This window comes from Mustelus asterias, chromosome 18, assembly GCF_964213995.1.
Source record: "Mustelus asterias chromosome 18, sMusAst1.hap1.1, whole genome shotgun sequence".
NCBI classification, from domain to species: Eukaryota; Metazoa; Chordata; class Chondrichthyes; order Carcharhiniformes; family Triakidae; genus Mustelus; species Mustelus asterias.
Genome location: NC_135818.1, coordinates 19,015,864 through 19,038,116, shown reverse-complemented (window position 1 = coordinate 19,038,116; position 22,253 = coordinate 19,015,864). Strand labels below are relative to the sequence as shown.

Below are 22,253 nucleotides of genomic sequence, written 5' to 3'. Positions count from 1 at the left end.
TTTCCTCCCAACAGTCTGAAAGACATGCTGGTTAGGTGCATTGACCTGAACAGGCGCCGGAATGTAGAAACTAGGGAGAATTTCACAGTAACTTCATTGCAGTGTTAATGTAAGCCTTACCTGTGACTAATAAATAAACTTTACTTTACAAAACAGATCTGCTGCTCAGCTATGTGACTGGCTACGAGTGTTTGCTGTATGCAGATTGGCTGCTGCATTTTCCCCATTACTATTGTAACTGCACTGCTGCAAAAACAATTCCATTGAGCAACAATGTGGAAGAGAGTCATTTTGCAATGATACTTGGGAACCATGACACGAGGAGGATACGCTGTGTATGACTTATTCAACTATAAATCTAGCAATCTCATGATAATACAAAAACAAATATTGCAGCTGCTGGAAATCCGAAAGGCCTCCAACTTGAAACATTAACTGTTTCCCTCTCCACACCTTTCCCATTATTTTCTCTTTATTTATGCTTTGTATAATTTGAATTGCTTTTTTTAAAATCTGGAAATAAAAGGTTGGCATCAGCACAACATTGTTGGATTATCAAAACAGCCAGCTGGTTTACTGACTTTTAGGGAAGAAAACCTGCTGCCCATATCCAGACTGATTAGTACGTGATTCCTGTCTCACGCCATGATCAACTCTTAGCTACTATCTAAGCCAAAACTCTGCACTGCATTGGTTGAAGACGGTGACCCACCAGCACCTCCTTAGGCAGATGAGAGATGGACAATAACTGGAGGGTAGCACCTGCATCCCAAGAGTTATTTTAAAATAAATTATTAGAATCCTGAGGAATAGTGCAGAGACAAATTCTGGTCAGCTCCCATCAATAGGCAGGATCTTTCAAGTTTGGCCACTCATTAACACAGTAGCATTTTACATCTGAGAACTCTTGCTTTGAAAGAAACCTACAGGCATTAATTTAGAACTAGTTGAAAGATATGGAACCACTGTGATGATGACTATCTATATATGGCATATGCAACATACCAGTTAGAACAACATAGTGAACATACACTAGCTAATAGCTACATATTTAACATTGTTTTGATTTATGGTTTACAAAAGGAGCAGCTGCTTTAATTTAGGTTTTAGCTGTAATCTGAAGGCATCACAAGAATGTTCATCCCACATGTTTTCCAGCACCTTTATGGATCACAATTCAACAAGGCAGCGTGGAGCAATTATGGTGCTACACTAAAAAGACTAAAATAATCTTCAAACCCCAGGAAAATGTGTCAATAAGCCACTTGGGCAATACATGCCAAAGTGATCTCCATTATCAAAACATCCAGTGAGGCTCTCAATTCAAATTAAGTTGTCCAGTGACACTTTGGTGGGATATATTAACATCCGTCCATTACTTCAATTTCTCTTCCTGCTTTCTTTCCCTCCTACTAGAACCTCATATTCTTGCTGGTTTCACACCTACATGACAAATTAATAAACACGGCCTGCAATGAGTACATTAAAAAAACTATTCGCAGAACATGGGCATCACGGGCAACACCACATTTATTGACCAATCTTAGTTGCCCCAAGAGGTGGTGATGAGTCAACTTCTTCAACCGTTGCAGCCTTTATAGTTCCCATGACCATGTAAAGTAGGAAGTTTGATGGTTTCGACCTAACAATGTGGAAGGAAGGGCCTTAACAATTCAAGTCAGGATGGTGAGACTTTGAGTTAAATGTTGGGAAGTCTTGAACCCGTTTGATGAAACATGTTTACCAAGGAAAACAAATAACAATCTCCATGTGTTAACTTGAAACAAAATTAACTGCCGTATATTTCAATGCTGCACAGTTAATGCAAATTCTGTATATTAACAACCTGCAATTTCAGAATTCTTCTGAATCTCTTAACAACTATTAATTCCATCCCCTTCCTAGTCACTACCTCAGGCTATGTCAGATGTTCACAACTTCGGCAACCTATCTGACCCAGAGCCAAGATCTGAGCCTCACATTTTCAACAACACAAAGACCATCTATCTCCATCGCTGTACACAGTCCATTTGACCCTGACCCAGCCCATCCGCTGCTGAAACTTACGTTTATGATTTTGTTGCTACTAGGCAAGGCTATTTCAATGCTTTTCTTGCTGACCTCCCACTCACTTTAAACACAAGCTCATCCAAAACTCTGCTGTCTTTGTCCTAACCCACATTCCATGCTGTTCACCCATCACCTCTATGGTCACTGACCCTCACTGGCATTGGCTGACACTAAACGCAACTTTCCAGGCCAAAAGGAGGTCAGAGTTTTTCCACATGCTTGCAGAAAATAAGCTTTAAGTACATGTGGAGGACTTTCAGCCCATCAATCCTGCTTGGCATAAAATTAGATTACAGTTCATTTTATTAACTTTATCCACAAGCAAATCTCAATTCACTTATCCAACAAAAAATCCATCAATACCTGGCTTAAAATTTTCAAACGACCTCCAACCTCAACAACTTCTTGGAGGAAGTATTCAGATTTCCACTACTGAAGTGGTATTTCTTAGGTATCATCGCAAATGCCCAAGTGCAATCGGTGTCTTATTTTTAAAGTGATGTTGGTCGAGGGATAAATATTGGCCAGGTTACTGGGGAGGACACTCCCATTCCACGATGAATTAGTACCATAAGAAATTTTTACATTCACCCAAGGGAGCAAATGTCTTGGTTTTATGTCTCATCTGAAAAATGCTGGCTTGGGCAGGGCAATACATTGAGTACTGCATTGGAGTATCAGCCAAGATTTAAGACCAGTAGGGAAATTCTCCCAGGTCCTGGCCAGCATTTATCCCTTACCATCACCTAAAAGTGTTTAATTGACATCGTTACATTGCTCTTTGTGGGAGGCTGCTGTGCACAGATTGGCTGCTGTCTTTCCACTATTCCAACAGTGTTGAAGCTTCAAAAGTACCTCACTAATTGCAAAGAATTTTGGTTAATTCAGTATAAGGCACTATTTCAATGCAAGCCTGTCTTTCTTCAAAATACAACAATCAGTTATTGCAAGGAGATGAATTTGACTTTTCAACTCACTATGATATTCCTTTAAAAGGCAATTTCCCAAGTTTCTAAATCAGAGAAAGGCTCTGCAATATTCACTTACCACAACATAGACAGGTTTCTCATATGGTTCTCCTACAGGAAGCCAACCATTTGTGGCTCGTCTTCTGCTGATTCTCTGCTGCTTGCTTTCCACGTGTCCTGCACTTGCTTTATTCTGCTGGGCTGGTGAACTGGCTGGGCTGCGGAGGCTGGACTTGGAGCTGCTGGGAGGTTTGGAGCTCTGAGGGCACTCCCTGCTCAGTTTCAATATGGACAAGGTGTGGGGGCGAGAGGTTGCTGGTGTGTCCAAACCGGGGCGCTGCAGGTGAGGGACAGGCTCAGCAGCAGGTGGGGCTGTAGGCACAGGGCAGCCTGAGACTGGGTTTGCTGGCGACACTGGATGACCTGCGACTGGGATGGTTATGCTGAGTGGCTTCAAGGAGCTGTACCCGTCTAGAAAGGAAAAAAGAGAAAGGATTAATCACCAACTCCTACCCAACTTCACTTTTCCTGCTCAAAAATAGCAGCAAATTGGTGCGACTGAATGGCCCGCTTCTGTCCCTATGTTCCTAATTCTAACCTCATTCTAGGTTTTCCTGCCAAATAAATTTTACACATCTATTATAACACTATCCATTGCACCTTACACATGAAGTGCAACTCAATTATAATACTGTTCCATACCTACCACATCCAAACATGGTCTCACAATACCACTATAAAATAAAAACACCAGTTCTCATTATAAAACTTAGTCCATTCTCCATCAACCTTCATTGAGGTTCAGCTGTCAGACTGAGATGTTGCTCATCTCAAGATAGTTATAAAAGACAGGTGAAACTGCACACAAATAAAATTTGCAATACCATGACATGCCATTCATAACAATATGTCCATGATACAATTAATATCAGTAGTGGGACAAATAATAACCTCTATGACAAAAGACTACAGAAAAATATTTAGAAACCAAAAATATAATGAAAAGTCAATGTGGATTTCAAAAAGGAAAGTCTTGCTTGACCCACTTCACTGAACTCTTTGAAGAGGTAATAGACAAGGATAATGCAATGGACAATTAAAAAGTATTTCAAAATGTCCTACAGATCGAGTACCACATGATCTGAGTATCACCAGACTCGGTGCTGGAACCTCTGTTATAGAGTTTAGATCAATGATGTAGGCTTCTGAATCAAAAACACCATTTCTAAATTTGTGCCAAATGGGGAGGGATATTCAACACTGAGGAGGATTGGAACAAATTATAGGATAATATGGATAATCTTGCAGACTGGGCGCATAAATTGACAAATTAATTTCAACACAGGTAAGTAATTACATGTTGCAATTTAATTTTATTACCATTTTGCCTGAAAAGCATCTAATGCTAATGCAGACTGGGAGTACAGTGACAAAAGGGCAAGAATAAAACATGAGGGTTACTTCCTGAGGGATAGAATTGAAGAGTTGCTATGTATCAAATGTTGATGAGATCACAGGAGTTCACTTCTGGTCACCATTTATTAAAATGTTATATAGGGACATTGGAGAGGGTACCAGAAATACAAAGTTATACTGATCAGGTAAGACCCAAGTCTCATAAAAGGAAAAAGAGTGGGGGCAGGGGGTGCAGGAGCAAAGTGAGGACAGGACAGGGTTGGTGCAATGGTGAGGACATGCTGGAGGGCGAGGGCGTACCTGAGGGGGAGCATTTTTACTTCTAGTAAGAGAAAAACTAGAGGCCATCAGTAAGATAGCAAGGAATCAAATAGGGAATTCAGAATTTGTTTATCTAGAACGGTGAAATGTGCAACTTGCTATCATAGATAATGGCTGAGTTTAATTATACAGATACATTTAAAGAGAAGCTAGTTAAGGTACCAGGTAGAAGGGTTATGTTGGTACATGAGGAAGGAGGGCAAGAGGCTCAAATGAAGCCCAAACATCGACACAGAAACATTGGACTGTATGGCCTGTTTGTGTTCTATTTCCCATATAATTCCATGCAATCTTTGTAACAATGATGCACATCTAATTTTATGATACCATATTTTCTTTAAAAGAACCTTTAGCTGCCTTTCAGTTGCTTTCAAACTTCAAATTCTATTTCCAAGCTACCGACTCCATGCTTCTCGTTAGCAGCCATCTGAAACTAAACCAAACTCTGTCATGCTTAACCTGGAGAAGACCTTCCAACCACATTTCCATACCCTTACCAAGGCTGCTCATTTCCGCTTCTGTAACATCTCCCAACTTTATCCTCCAACTCTCATTTATGAATCTGTCATCTCTAGGCAACTATTCCAGCTAATTCCTGGCTGGTCTCCCACATTCTAACTTCCGTAAACTTGAGGTCATCCAAACCTCTTCTGCCCAAGTCTTAACTTGCATCAAATCCCGTTCACCTATTGCCCTCATGTTTACTGATCTACGCTGCCTTCTGGTCAATGCCTTAATTTTGAATTTCTCATGCTCATTTTCAAACCTCATCCTCCCCATCTCTAATCTCCTCCAGCCCCACAAACCTCAGGGACATCTGCACTCCCCCCTCCAATTCTGGCCTCTTGAACATCCCTGATTTTAATTGCTCTGCCACTGGTGGCCGTGTCTTCAGCTGCCTAGGCACCAAGGTGTGGAACCCTCTCCCTAAACCTCTCCCACCCGTTGACTTTGCTTCCTTTAAGATGCTGTTTAAAACCCTCTTCTGGCCATCTGCCCTGTCACCTTTTGTAGTTCAGCGTCTAATTTTGCTTTAAAGTGCTCTTCTGAAGTGCCCTGGGAAATTTTATTATTTTAAAATTGCTTTCACAATGAGATGGAAAGATTCAAGCTGAGGAATTGGAACACTTGACAATTCAAACACTCAATAACAGCAACCAAGCACCCGAAGGTCAGACTGCAGTTTGGCTAGAAGCAAGACTCCAGCAATTTACCTTAAGCTCAGCCTCCAGAGACCGTTTCCTTCACTGACCTGTGATTAATTACTGCTGTTTCATTTGACACTTGGGTTAAAATGAATGGGATGAAAGATTCCTCTGTCAGAACTGAGTTGCAGCAATACTAAGCCTTGTGCAATTAGTTCAGACATTCTTAATCTGGGGCAGCACAGTGGCACAGTCACTGCTGCCTCACAGCTCCAGAGACCCAGGTTCAATTCTGGCCTTGGGTGACTGCCTGTGTGGGGTTTGCATGTTCTCCCAGTGTCTGCATGGGTTTCCTCCGGGTGCTCTGGTTTTCTCCCACAGTCCAAAGATGTGAGAGTTAGATTGATTGGCCATGCTAAATTGCCTCAGTGTCAGGGGGATTAGCAAAGTAAATGCATGGGGTTACAGAATAGGGCCTGGGTGGGATTGTTGTTAATGCAGGCTTGATGGGCCGAGCGGCTTCCTTCTGCACTGTTGGGATTCTATGATTCTAGTTTCTAGTGTGCACAAACAATCCTAAATGACTGGCTTATTTTAAAGTTCTTATCCTTGTTTTCAAATCCCTCCACGGCCTTGCTCCTCTCAACTCTTCCTCTGGCCCCACAACACTCCAGGATCTCTGCAATAGCCCGAGTCTGGACTCTTGTCTATCATCAATTTCCTTCATTTCACCTTTGCCTTCAGCTGCCTAGGCCCAAAGCTCTGGAATTCCCTCTCTCAACCCCTCTGCCTTAATACACCTGAAGTTCCTCCTTCAAAACAGACTACTTTCACCAAGCGTTTAGTCACCTATCCCAATATATGGCTCGGTGTTAAATGTCATCGGATTAGCGTCCCGTAAAGCACTCTGGTATGTTTTACTGTTAAACACGTCTTGTAAATGCAAGTTGTTGTTATTTGGAATTTTGTTAGGCACTGGTGCAAGTCAAACTCCTTGCCTATGTTTCACTTTAAAAATACATTTCTGCAGTCCTGCTTGATATTCAGGAACACCTAGCAGGAAGCTTGCAACTCCTAACGGGACACCTTCAACTCCCATGTTCACACCTCTGTTCTAACGGTCTTGCTGCTCTCCATCTCTGTAACCACCTTTAGATACAAATCTTCCTAGAAATATGCATTTCTCCAATTATGACTTGTGCGCCCAGATTTCCTTTGCCCCTCCTTCAACTGTCCAGGTCAAAGCTTTGGAATTCTTCTAACATCTCCGCCTTACTCTCCTCCTTCAATGCCCTCTTTAAAATCTACCTTTTGATTGCCTGTCCTGCTATCTCCTTATCTGGGTCAGTATCAAATTTACGTTTAATAAAACCTTTTGAAGTTTCTTGGAATGTTCCAAATCTAGTGTCTGAGAGCACAGTATCAGGTTATTTTTGCCAGTCATCCTTGTACTGACTCTCCCAAACAGCTATCCAGTTTAATCACACACCTTGGCTTTCTCCCCCAAAACCCTGCAAATCAATTGTCAAGTACATCCTTTGAATGCTCCCAAGGAATCTACTTCCACCACTCCTTTGGGTAGTGCATTATTTTTGTGAAAAAAGTTTCCCGAATTGCTTCTCTAGTTCTTTTGCCAATTGTTTTACGTTTACAAGCTCTGGTTACCAACTCACTTCCAAGGGGTAACAGTTGTCCCTTATTGCTCCACCAAATTTTGAACACCCTTGTTAAGTCTTCCTTTAATCTACTCTGCTTCAAGAACAACCGCAGCTGAACCAATCTTTCCACATGATGGAAGTGCCTCACCCAGGTAAACATCCTCTGTGCTGTTCAAGTGTAATGCCCAGAATTGGCAGAGGCTTAATAATGATTTGCAAAGGTTTAGCATGATTTCTTTGTTCTTGTATGTAATGTCACTATTTAAAGCCAAATACTTCTCATGCTTTCTCAATCAGCTTACCAACATGCTTTACAACTACAAAGATTTGTGAATATGCACCTCCCCAACCCCCCAAATATCCCTCTCTATACCCGCACTAATAGTGGCAATTAGATTATAAAACCATAGCAAGTACCTCCCAAAATGCATAGTATCACATTTATACTGCATTTGCCTTATGCTTTCCAGGTACAAAAGGCTATTTCGTAAGATAAGAGTCAGTGGTGTTGGGGGCAGCATATTAGCATGGATAGGGGATTGACTAATTAATAGAAGACAGAGTTTGGATGAGAGGGGCATTTTCACGATGGCAACCTGTAACTGGTGGAGTGCCACAGGGATCAGTGCTGGGATCACAATTATTTACAATATATACTATATACTAATAACGAGAGAACAAATGCACTATTGCCAAATTTGTAGTTGACAAAAAATAAGTGGGAAGACAAATGGTAAGGATGACACAAAGGGCTTACGGAGGGATATAGACAGGTTAAGTGAATGGGCAAAAGCTTGGCAGATGGAATATAATGTAGGAAAACATGAAGTTATGCACTTTGATAGGAAAACTATATTATTTAAATGGAGAGTGCTGAAAGCTGCAGCAGAGAGGAATTTAGGGGTCCTTGTGCACAAAAATCACAAAAAGCTAGCATGCATGTTCAGCAGGCAATAGTGATGTGGTCTCACCTATGACCTGTATAACTGAAGCATAATGTCTTTACTTTTATGTTCAATTCCTTCCGTAATAACAGATAGCATTTCATTAGCCTTCTTGACTACATGCTGCACCTGCATACTAACCATTTGTGACTCATGCACAGGAACACCCAAATCCCTCAGCACCTCCGCATTCTCCAGTCATTCTCTAAGTAATACTCTGCTTTTTTATTCTTCCTGTCAAAGTGAACCAACTTCATACTTTTCCACATTATGCTCCATCTGCCAGATTTTTGCCCGCCCACTCAACCTATCTATATTAGATTGAATTCTGCTTCTTCCCTCCAATAAAAGCAAATTACTGCAGCTGCTGTAATTTGAATCAAAAACAGAACGCGCAAAAAACTCTGCAATAGTTAACATTTCAGATGAATGACTTGCATTAAAATTGATAAGTCTACAAATTTCCCTCTCCTCAAATGCTGCCTAACCCAAGTATTTGCCGCATTCTCATTTTATTACTGTTTCCTTCCTCGTTGAGATAGAAACTACTGATGGAGAACGGTCTCCTGTATACACTTTACACATACTTTTCATTCCAATGATTTTTCTCCAGCCTCTTAAGACAATTGAACACTTCCTCTCCACTCGCCACCCCCCGCCCCCCCATCACTGCTCTATTATTTTTACAATTCACTGAAAATTTTCCACATAACTGTTTATCTAGCTCATTATTTGGAGGTCTACAGTAAACACTAGCAATATAATAGCTCCTTTACCCAAATGAATTCAGTCTTTGAGCCTTCTAGCACATTGTTCCTCTGCAGAGCTGCATTGTTACTTTTGAGCAAAACAACCGCCCATCATCCACCTGTCTTTGTTCCTTCCCCATCCCTCCTGAACATATTGTAGCCAGGAACGTTTAGTTCCCATTCCTGCCCACATTTAAACCAGGTCACCACCGCAGCTCTATATCACAACTCAAGCCACAAACCATATTTCTAACATTCCTTGCATTAACAGACATATATTCCAATGCATGCTGGTCTGCTTTGTTGCCTTTCACTCCATCTGATTCCTGCTCTTTCTGCACTATTCTTTATTTTGTTGCTGTTTGCCCCGCATCTCTCGACACTGCTCCTGAGTCTTGATGCCGACCACCAAATTCATTTAAACCTTCCTGCCACATTGCACTATTTAGCCTCTCCACAAAGATACTCAGGGCGAACGTGCCCAGCTTTCCCCAATCCCCATAACTGATGCCGATATACCAGGATTCTGAATCCCTTCCTCTGGCATCACTTTCCCAACCATGCATTCACTTGTGCTATTTTTCCCTTTCTGTACTTGGTAGTACCTGCACTAAGAGTAATCCAGAGATTAGCACCTTTGGAAGTCGTTAGTTAATCTTTTTACTAACTCTTAAAACTCTATCTGAAGGTGGTCAAACCGTCCCTTTGTTTTAATTCATTAATTGAACTCAAGTGTTGCAACCAAGGCTGGCATTTGTTGCCCATTCCTAATTGCCCTTCAAAAGCAGTTGCGAACTCCCACAGTCCATGTGGTATGGGTAACCCCAGAGTGCTGTTCGGAAGGGAGTTTCAGGCTTTTGACCCTATGTCATTGGTTCAAACACATCATGACTTTTAGCTGCTCTCCTTCCTCTCACAGGAGATCATTAAACGAGTACAGGACATTAAGTTAAATCCATTATATAAACACAGCTATTGTTTTGCTTCTAGTCTCCCGAGCCACATTGAAGGTGCAGTTATTTTGTTTTGTTTTAATTGAGACTTAAAGAGCAACCTCAGTGAGCTGTCTTTAGCTTGGTTTGCAAACACAACAACATTTCTGAAGTGACTCAAATGGGAAGCAACTCCGTACATCACAAGGATGTGAAAAGCATTGAAGTGAACTTTCCTCCCATACATTTTTCCTGAGTTTAGCAGCGAACTCATGTGGGTGGTCGGGTTTGTCACCAGAATGGGTTTAACAATAGGAATCAATTCTCAGAATCCTAAATGACTCGACATAAGAACAGTCACTAGAGTGTGAAGACAGAAAGACTTGCATTTTTACATCTTTCATGACTGCAGGTCATTCGAAAGCATTCCACAACCAGTGAAGTATTTTTGAATTTGGTCACAGTTGTATGTAGGAAATATGGCAACTCATCATCACTGTTTAGGGCAGTTAGGGATGGATAACAAATACTGGCCTAGCAAGTGATGCCCACATCCTGTGAAAGAATAATAAAAATTTGTGCTCAAGGTCCCACAAACAGAAGAGATAAATGATTAATGATGCAGTTTGAGGGATAAATATTGGCTAGGACAACAGATAGAATGCCCCTGCTTTTATTTAAATGCCATGGGGCTCTTTTACTTCAACCCAAGCACATCTCAGTTTTACTTCTCATTCACAGCATCTCGGACACGATGTCAAGCTGGATTTTGTGCTCAAGTCTCTGGAGCGGGGCTTGAACCCATGATGACCTTGTGACTCAAAAAAAAAGGATATAGTGTAACCAATTGAGCCATTGTGGACACATCCCCACTCACACCATTCAAACAAATCAGTTTAGTTCATTAATCCACCAGATACCACAGTTACAATTGTTCCACTAGGGTAGGAACATAAGAGTCAGTGTAAACCCTAGGACCAGGCTCATGTCTGCAAGTCTTCCAGTATTTGTTGCAAACAAGCACACTACTTGCAATCATGGGGAACCAAGTCAAATTTCAGCCAAGCAACTTTCAAGAAGGTTGGTGCAAAATACAGCACCATAATCACGAAAAGGGTCAGAAATGGACAACAGCAACAAAACCACTGATAGCTCTGGTCAGCTCTCTCATTCAAATTGTCAGCATTGTTTCAACCATACTGACATGCTCAAGTCTGGAATCACTTTAATTCCTCCCATTCTGAGAGTTCCTCTACTGATGTTAATCCAGCTCTCTTACATGGCCTGCCTCAGGAATTCTTCCATATAATAACCCAGTAAGGTCAGTAGTATTCACTCACTAAACAGAAAGTGTCAGTAGGTCCTAATGCCAAGATTTCTTTTAAATCTGCTTATTCAGCCTTGAACTTTTAACTCCCTATTTGGCAAATGAATTAATACAGTATTTTTAATAGTACAACATATTGTTGGCCAAGTCCTTAGTTAAACACTCATTTTACTCTCTCGAGTATAGAGTCTTATTTAGAAACCATGGTAGCTTAACTTGATCCCACTATAACATTTTCAGGACCTTGGGCTCTATAATGCTACTCAGGTTAAAGACAAATGCTAGCCCAAGAAAACATTCACATGCCGATCATTTCTTCTTTCCAGACAGTTTTCACCTTCCTATCACACCCAACCCATGGAGGTTTAGCATTTCAAGTCAAAAAGTATTTGGCTGTCCTTTGCTAAAATTGGAGGGATCAATATCCTGCAGTTAGCAAGTCTGATATTTGAAAGCTGGAAGATGACAGCAGAATAATGGGGCTTAAACTAAGGCTCAAGTTTGGCTTGCATTTCCTTGAGCATAGAAGATTCGAGGGTGATATCAAGTAGTATTTAACAATGATAAAAGGGGAGAAACTTCCTCCTGGTAAGAGGCTTGGTAACTAGATTTAATACCAATGAAGAAACTAGGTTCTTTTATTTCAACAGAAGTTATGATGATTTAAATGCACTGCCAGAGATGATGGAAGCAGATTCAATCATAGTTTTCAAAGGGGCACTGGATAAATTGAAAAGAAGAAATTTGCAAGGCTCTGGGGAAAAACATGGAAATGGGAATAATTGGATAGCTCTTTCAAAGAGCGGGCATTGGCACGATTGAATCAAAGGCTGTATGATTCTATGTTGTATGATTCTATAGGATAGTTACTGAGAAACTACTTTCCTCTGTGGAAAATTGATCTTCAAATTAGAGCGGAGCAATTCAGAAAACTCCACAAAGGGTAATAAGAATCTAGAACTCGGTCCCCATAAAGACTGAATGTTGGAATAAATTGGATCTTTCGCAGCTCTCCCAAATAATTTCCTACTGAGTACTGAGGAAGTATTGTACAGTTTGAGGTGCCCTTTCTCAGATGAGACATGAAATCAAGTCCCCATCTGCGCTCTCAGGTGAACACAAAAAGATTCCACGGGAAGCAGAGTAGTTTTCCCCAGTGTCCTGGCCAATATTTATCCTGCAACCACCATTACTTAAACAGACTGTGGTCATTATCACATTGATGTTTTTGGTCCCATGCTATGTGCAAATTGGTTGTTGTATTTCCTACATTAAAATAGTGGCTACACTTCTCAAAATGAATGGTATAATAGAAATACAGTGCAAAATTTAATCAAGCTAAATCAATTTAATCATGGCACAAAACACGATGGCTGGACCCATTAATCGCAGCAGAGGCCGAGAGTCAGTCTATCAACAGGAAAATCTCCTGCACATGGCAGGATGTCCATTAACTGACACCAATTATCTGAGTCCATTGGAATTTAGCAGTGGCATAGGGATGAGAGTTGCACGTCTTTCTTGTGCCTCCTAAAGTCGTTCAGAAATCCCAATCAGGTTTGCCAGTGGCCTACTGGTGGGTTCCCTTGGTGTCGGGCTGCTGAAAGTCATATCCCTGCCTCTGACCCCACCCATTGACCATTCCTGCAATCTCTTCCTTCTGATCCCCATTCTACCCTCCCTCACTTTTTAATAAATTAATTTATGGGATGTCACTGGCTAGATCATCATTTATTGCCCATCCCCAGCTGCCCTTCAGAAGGTGTTGCTGAGCTGCCTTCTTGAACCACTGCAGTCCATGAGGTGCAAGTACACTCAGTGCTGCTAGGGAGGGAATCCAGAATCTTGACCCAGTGACATTGAAGGAATGGCGGTATATTTCTAAGTCAGGTTGGTGAGCGATTTGAAGAGGAACCTCCAGGTGGGTGGTGTTCCCAGGTATTTGCTGCTCTTATCCTTCTAGATAGTAGTGGTCACGGGTTTGGAATGTGCTGCCTAAGGAACCTTGGTGAGTTCCTACAGTGCATCTTGTAGATGGTACACACGGTGTCACTGCTCATCGGTGGTGGAGAAATTTAATGTCTGTGGAAGGAGTAGCAATCAAATGGGCTGCTTTGTGCTGGATGGTGTTGAGTTTCTTAAGTGCAGTTGGAACTGTACTCATCCAGGTAAATGGAGCATTCCATTACACTCCTGATGACCCAATGATGATCCCTGGTGAAGGCCCCAGAGTGCGTACATTAGAACTACAGGCAATAGAGCTGCCAATTGGATTAGCTGGCACATCTCAGCAAGCAGGATTTCCGCCACCGAGGTCCTAAATCCTGACAAATGCTTAACATTAACCAATTAAGTGCATAACAGACACGTAATTTGATTATGCCTCCCCAACAGAAGCGATGCACATTTTCCACCAGCTCTCCAATGAGTGGGCAAGAGTTCCTCGGCCAACGTTCTTTCTTCTACTTGCTTAGCATCGCACAGGTTTGCTGCAGTATCCACTTGTAACACTGCTGGGGAACATAGCTTCTCACTCAGGATAAGGACAAAGAATGGATTCCGGACCATGGCAGGCAGAGTACGTAGAATAGCAGTGGAAATAGCAAAACTAGGCAATGGTCCCCATAACCTCTAGCCATCATTTTCTGCAGGCTCTTTCCAAACGCCAAGTTTATTATACTGCAATAAGTCGCTGCTCATCTGAAGGTTCTTGCCTCAACTCTCCACATATCACATTTCCCCTCTCCTGCAAATCTAATGAAATTAAAAACTTTTCATCAACATATTTAACATATTTTATTCAATCTGCAAAACCAAATAATGTGAAGATAGGGCAACAGGCACGGAGACTTACAGTGAGCACGAACAGCAGCCCACACTATGTCATTTTAACTGTGAAGGCCTGATGCAAGAGAATCCCCCCTCTAAATTTTTGTACTGGGGTAGATTATCAGGACTGCCCTGGAGTCACAGCAATAAGTCAGAATAGAATCATAGAATCCCTACAGTGCAGAAGGACTGATCCATCGAGTCTGCACCGACCACAATCCCACCCAGACCCTATCCCCATGACCCCACTTATTTTCGCTGATATTATGGGGTAATTTTGCATGGCCAACCAACCTAACCTGCACATCTTTGGAGTGTGGGAGGAAACCGGAGCACCCATGCAGGCACGGGGAGAATGTGCGAACTTCACACAGACAGTGACCCGAGGCCAGAATTGAACTCAGGTCCCTAGCGCTGTGAGGCAACAATGATAACCACTGTGTTACCCTAAGTTAAAGTACATGCTTCTCATTCTTCAGCAACATGGTACAACCAACTACTGCTACGGTGAGGACTTCATCCTTTACTGCCCATATACACACACAGATAACATCCAAATCAGATTGAGCTGGGAACAGTAATATGCGCAGCTAAATACACACATGGACCGAATACACTCAAGAGCTCCTGTGACCCTTTATCTGAATAAATTTAGTTGCTACCACACTATATGCAGTTCTCGGATATTGAACTAAACATCACAGTACAGAATCTAAGGGATTGAAAATTATTTTCCTCAGCAATTCTCAAAACTGGTTGATTACATAATCAGCTTTTGTATAGCACCTTGAACACAGGAAAATGTCCCAAAGCACTTCATAGATGTGTGGTCACAGAAAAAGTTGTTACAGTTCGAGGATCCTTTATCGAAAGCTCTGAGAGCTTATTGCATTTCGGATTTCAGATTATTTTGGTTCTGGATACTACATATCGGCCTATGCGTATTTACATTATATTGGCTGAAGCTTAGTCTAAAGTCAATAAAATGGCTAGAAAGGTAAGATCTACAACTGAGTAATAAATACATGGTATGTGTAATAATTTCCCATCCATGGCACATTTACAATTCTGCTTGTAGGAGAGAGTTTGCAAGATCAACAATGCAAACAAACAACTAGACATCTCGCACTAAAGGTCAGGTGCAGTCGGTGAGGATTGTGTTGTGGCTTGAGTCAGAGATTTCCCATGCTAAAAGTTGATGTAGTTCAAAACAAAATGCAGTCTTTGGACGCTTTTTGGATTTACAGATAAAGGATACTTGACCTGTACTGAGCTAAAAAAGATATTAGGACAGGTGACTAAAAGCTTGACCAAAGAGGTTTGAGAGAAGACCCTCAAGGGAGAGATGGCCAGGCAAGGATGTTTAGGGAAGAAATTCTAGAGTATAAGGGCTAGTCAGCTAATGCAGTTTTCTTTGAGGTTTGTAGGGTTGGAAGAGGTTACAGCATAATATCCTGAGGAGATCTGCTGAACACAAGCATGACCATTTTAAATTCAGAGCATCGCTGGACCAGGAGCGAATATCAAATCAGCAATACCGGGGTGATGGGTGAATGGGAGTTGTTGAGAGGTTGTTAATTGCCCCATACAGCTTGACACATTGGCTGGCTGGGTTAGGGTGCAGAGGAGGAATCAGCAGGTAGGGGTATGTTGTGGGTGCAAACACAATAGATTTAATCTTGTTCTCAAATGATTAAGTGGAGGAAATTGAGCCTCATCTAGAACCGGATGTCAGACAAGCAGCCCGACAAATCAGAGGGAATGGAGGATTTGTAACAGATGGTTGAAAGGTAGAGATGAGTGCTGTTAGAATATATGTGGAATGTGGTGTTATATCTTTTGATGACATTGACTTGGAGAAAAAAATCCTAGAAGAGCTAATCGTGTACATGGATCCATTGCCATAAAGCTCCACATTCTATTAAGGTGAACTCTGAAACTAATTTACAATGGTTGAAATAGATGAATTGGAGGAGTTGCAGAACAGGACATTGGTTACATTCAAGACAGAATTGCCATAGTTTTACAGAAGATTCAAAGCACAATGGAATATTGATGATTGCCATCAGCTGTGACTCAATGGCCAGTATTTTTGTCTCGAGTCCAAACCTTGTGGGCTCGAGTTGCATTCCAGAGACTTAAGCGCAATAAGAATTAAACGCAGAAGTAGACCATTCGGTCCCTTGAACCTGTTCTGCCACAAGATCATGGTTGATCAGACTGCAGCTTCAACTCCACTTTCCTTCCTACCCTTTGTCAATCAGGAATCATTCTAACTCAATCTTAAAAATATTCAATGAGCCTACCTTCACTGCTCTCTTTGGAAGAGAGTTCCACAGATTCACAACGCTCAAAGATTTCTCCTGATTGCCATATTAAATGGGAGACCCTTTATATTTTTAAACTGTGTTCCCCAGTTCTGGTCTCTCCCACAAGGAGAGAAATATCCTTTCTGCATCCACCCTGTCAAGTTTCCTCAGAATCTTGAAGTTTGAGTAAGACAATCTGTCTTTCATCTAAACTGCAATGGCTACCTGCCCAACCTCAAGATAAATCTAGGTTGACACACTGTTGCAGTACTGAGGGAGTCCTGCACCATCAGAGGTACTGTTTTTCAGATCAGATGTTAAAATGAGACCCATCTACCTAAAATCCCATGGCACTGGTCAATGAACAGCAAGTGAGTTCTCCCCAGTAGTTTTCTCCAATGTGCTGGCCAACACTTATTTCTCAAACAACCACCATTAAAACAGACTTTTAAAAAAAAAATCTCACTGCTTTATGGAGCTGGCCATACACAAATTGGGTACCGTGCTTCCTACATTGCAACAGGTCTACACTTCAAAAGTATTCATTGGCTCTAAAGCACTTGGGTCTGACCAAGAGGTCATGAAGAGTGCAATATAAGCGCAAGTCTTCTCTTTAACACAGTGGTACTCGGTAGAAAAATATTGAGGGCCAAATGGAATATTGAAAAATTTTAATTAGGCTACAAGTTTTTTAAAATTCATATAGATTCATTGTTTTTTTTCAAAAAACGTACCTTTAGTAAAACACAAATTATAAAGATAAACATATTAGTAACTGATTACAGTACACCAACTGTACAGTTACCCTAGTGTTTAATAACATACTAATTCTGTCCACTCACTGACCCGCCCTCCCTCCCCTGGATCTTCAGTGCAGGGTGGCAAGTGGAAGAGGGGTTGCTGCAGGAAAACCAAGTGCAAGCAAAAAGACTCACATAGCAAATACTGCTACTTTAACAAAAAGCGACAGCCCAATCATTCTCGTTACCCTGCAAGCCAAGCCCAATAAACTACAATTCTTTAGCCAAGAGGGCAGCACAGTGGCAGAGTGATTAGCACTACTACCTCACAGCACCAGGGACCCGGGTTCAATTCTGGCCTTGGGTGACTGTGGAGTTTGCACGTTCTCCCTGTGTCTGCATGAGTTTCCTCCGGTTGCTCTGGTTTCCTCCCACAGTCCAAAGGTGTGCAGGTTAGGTGGATTGGCCATGCTAAATTGCCCCTTAGTGTCCCAAGATGTGGAGGTTAGGGGAATTAGCGATGGTAAATGTGTAGGGTTACAGGGATAGGGCAGGAGAGGGGGCCTGGATAAGATACTGTCAGAAAGTTGGTGCAGACTCGATGGGCCGAAAGGCCTTTCCTGCACTGTAGGGCTTCAAATGATTTTTCTATGTTCTTTTGTATGTTCTTAAATTGCCCTGTTTACCCTTAAGCCAGTCTGTGCACCAGTTGCAGGGCATTATGCATGCAGAAGAGATGCTTCCCTCGTGCACAGGGATTTCTTGTATCCCCAGGCTCTTGGGTGGTTATTACACAAGTTGTTTCTCCATAATTAAATAGAATGTATAGCACAAAACAGACCATTCAGCCCAAAAGTCCATGCCAGCATTTATACTTCCCTCAATTCTCCTCATAGCCATCCTTATCAGCATAACCCTCCCAACACCCAACAGCTTTTTTGTTTTCTCCCACAAGAGAGAGGCAACCTGAGGAAACCATTTTATGCAGAGTGTAGTTCAGATTTGAAATGTACTGCCCAAGTGTATGGTGGAGGCCGTTTCAATTGTGGCTTTCAAGGGAATTGAATAATTTAATAGAAAAAATAATGTAGAGCTACAGGTTAAAGGCAGGAGAATGGGACTCAACAAATGGTGCTTGCACAGAATTGGCAGGAACCTGTTATGTGACCATCTACAATCTCTCATCCTTATCTAGCTTCCCCTTAAATGCATCTATATTAATTTCTTCCATTACTTTGTGGATAACAAGTTTCACATGATCATTCTCTGGGCAAGATTCTTAATTTCCTATTGGATTTATTCGTGGCTACATTATATTTATGGCCCTTAGTTTTGGTGTACCATGACATTTAAACATCCTCACCAACCAAATGTTCATCTAGCTCTTATCACCCACGTACCTGTTTTTGCTCCCAGCTCATTGAAGCAGTTTGTCCGATCTGAGGTTAAAGTCCTCCCGACTACATCCCTGTTGAACGATGGATGGAGCACTCTGCAAAGGTCATAGCCAGTCATATCCATGCACTGCATGGTCGCTGTATCTCCCATGTAGCAAAGGTTGCCCCCGCATGAAGCGTGAGAGTAGGGGACACCTGAAGGCACGGCACTCTGTGAAATGAGGAGGCTCCCTTCGTCATCGGGCGGAGTACAGCAGGTAAAAGCAGCCGAGCACATGTGACAGCCATGCAGCGAATTGCAGCCAATGGGCAACAGGTCATTTCGCTCGTAGTGTAGGTAGAGATCATCCACTGGGGAAGCAAGGCAGACTTCAGGAGGCAGAAACTCGTAGTGGTCCGGACCAGACACAAAATTGTCTAGCAAAGTCAACGTAGAGTGTGACTGAAATGGAGCCATTGGCTGTGTAAAGTCAGCACCAGAAGCAGTGCTCTCCTCCAGAGCCTGGTACTTGGGCTGAATCATGGCTTGGCTTCCCACAAGCATTGATAGCCGATGGATATATCCATTGGTCTTGTCTGCATATGGGCAAGGAAGGTCTGTGTTAATGGGCAATGTACTAGATTGCTGCCCTGCACTGGCTGACTCCTCTTTGCGCTGCCCTTCACCATCCCCCAAGTCAGTGCCAGGGTTGAGCTTTGTTGCGATGTCACTCCTGGAGTCCCTTCTTTTGGCTCGCAAACAGCGGCGCCGAGCCAGTGGATGCGGGCAAGAGGACCGCGTCCCGCCAGCCGCCTTGCCCGGTTTGCTCTCACCATCCATGCGACTGCGCCGCCCAGTTGAAACATCCTTGGTATTGCTCAACTTGAGGAAAGCGGCAGCATTGAGACTGGCCATACGCTTTTTAGCTGGTAGTTCAGCCAACCCACTCTCCCAGCTGTCCCTAGCTGGTGCAGGCTCACTCTCATTGCAAGTGAAAACGTCGCCATCTAATGAACCACACGAACTACCCATCCGCTTTTTTGCCGAGTGGCCCATCCTGCCTTCAGGCCTGTTCTCCGTGTACTCCATGCCACAGCTGGGACCTTTCCGGCAGCGCCTGTTGGATGTTGGGCAATCCTCACGCTCCAGCAGCAGATTATTGACCGCCTCCGCATTCAGGCTAGCCAGCCTTCGCGGACGTGACTCAGCAGCACGTAGGGCCACAGCTGCCACCTTGGCATTCTCTTTGCCAGTGTCTTCACTCCTCTCTTCCTGGGGTGCCTCTCCTCGAAGTCGGTCCTGGTTGCCTTGATAATTCCACTGTTCCACAATATCCTGAGTGGGGCTCATTTCATCGACAGGTATTCCTTCCAGCTCCTTGGCAACGCCTGGGGAAGAGAAATTGCCTGGCTGTGCATGCATGCGCTTCCGCAGTGGATATGTCTTGCGGTGCTTGCTCTCGGTATCGGCCACCCCTTCATCATAGTCTCTGCTGCCTCTGACCCCGTTGTGTCCCAGCATCATCTTACCCATGGTTGTGCTGTTTAACCTGGTTACATTACAATCAGTGCAGTTCATGTTGTATGACATCAGGAGGCAGGACATTTCATAATTAAACCTGTAAAAACAAGAACAGAATTGAAGTTTTAACCATTTGACAAGCTCATATTAGTCAAATATAACACCCAAAAATAACCAAATCAAAATGGACAGATTTGTTTTATTGATCTTCTCCTCCTCCCCAAGTTGATGGGGTTTCACCCACAATCTGATCAGCTAGCCATCCTCTCCCATAATCTAAAGAGTTTTCACCATCTGGTAAGTTTAAATGAAGGATTACTGAAACGACTACAGTTTGTTTTTTGAAGGCTGTGTTCAAATAATATATACAGCAAAAGTCAAAAGCAGCCACCAGCAATGGAGATGTCTTCATATCATGCCTGTTAATCTTCACAAAACACTATCCCACCTGAGCATAGCCTCAAATTATCCAATTATCCTGTTGCCTTACATGGTTAAACTACCATGGATTATGAGATGACAAAGTAATCAGATTTGCATTCACAGCCTCAACCAAAAGCGGCTTCCCCCTCGCCATTGCTAGAATACACAAGGTTCTGAGTGTCAGGAGAGCAGAGTAAGAGCTTTAACCACACCAGGTTAAAGTCCAACAGTTTATTTGGTAGCAAATGCCATTAGCTTTCGGAGCGCTGCTCCTTCGTCAGATGGAGTGGATATCTGCTCTCAAACAGGGCAGTAAGAAGTCTCACAACACCAGGTTAAAGTCCAACAGGTTTATTTGGTAGCAAAAGCCACTAGCTTTCGGAACAAGCTGTCCCTTCGTCAGGTGGGCATACAGAGACACAAAATCAAGTTACAGATCAAGTTTCTGTAACTTGATTTTGTGTCTCTGTATGCCCTGTTTGAGAGCAGATATCCACTCCATCTGACGAAGGAGCAGCGCTCTGAAAGCTAATGGCATTTGCTACCAAATAAACCTGTTGGACTTTAACCTGTTGTTAAAACTCTTACTGTGTTTACCCCAGTCCAACGCTGGCATCTCCACATCATGTCAGGAGAGCCACAGACACAATTAAATTCTCACCTCATTGAAGCAGTGACTACATGATTAATAGTACTGCTTAGCTGAGGGAAATGATGTGTTCTAGTGGAACTTGGAAATGTTAGCAACAGTGCTTGATCAGAAATACCTGCACAATCCTCTCAGACCTATCCAAACCAACTCAAAACTGAACAGATTAGTCAGTACTTTTTCCTGTGATTCATTCTCGGGCTGCAGGCATTGCTGGCAATGCCTGCACTTATGTCGATTGCTGGCTGGCATGATGTAATGATTGAATACAATTGAATGGCTTCCTAGACCACTTCAGAGGGCATTTAAGAGACAACTAAGAGTGCGGTGAGGCTGTAGTCACAGAATCCAGACCAGGTAAGGATGGCAAGTTTCTTTCTTTAAAAAGACATTACTGAGTCTGTCAGTTTTTTAAAAAATGTCAGTTGCTAGTTTTATGGTCAATTTTACTGATACCAGCTTTATATATCCATTTTTTTAAAAAGAAAGTTTGGCTGCCATTGTAGGATTTAAACTTTCATTCTCTGGATTGATCATAAATCCAATAGAATAAGCACTACACTACCACACAATTATGCTTGTAATGGACCAGGGGGAGACTTCATTATAAACATGCAACAATGAGGAAACAAAACTATATCATTCTCTGGTGGGGATGGGAAGTGGGGAAGAGGCACAAGGTATTAATGAATGGAAAGCTCCCACTTGAAGTTCAAACTTAATGGCACCAAAGACAGACTGCACATTCCCTCTCTTGGGCAAAGGTTGTTATGGAGCTAAACCACAGACTCACAGGATTTATTTAAAATCATGAAGTGAGCTGAAGTAATCACTATCAATCCTTACAGAATAGCTTGTGCCTGTGGTACAAATGG

General features: G+C 42.4%; 1 protein-coding gene across 12 annotated transcripts in view; it reads right to left on the bottom strand.

The window, feature by feature from the left end:
- Positions 1-22,253, bottom strand: part of LOC144506981 (bromo adjacent homology domain-containing 1 protein-like) — a 67,224-nt gene that overhangs the window by 17,835 nt on the left and 27,136 nt on the right. For all 12 annotated transcript variants that reach the window (XR_013499996.1, XR_013499997.1, XR_013499995.1 and 9 more), the window contains exons 2-3: positions 18,809-20,403; positions 3,118-3,509 (exon numbers count right to left, since the gene is read on the bottom strand). Coding sequence is in view for 9 of the 12 variants with exons in the window: in XM_078233476.1 (XP_078089602.1) it covers positions 3,118-3,509; positions 18,809-20,403 (1,987 nt within the window). In the remaining 3 variants the exon portion in view is untranslated. The remainder of the gene's footprint in view (positions 1-3,117; positions 3,510-18,808; positions 20,404-22,253) is intronic.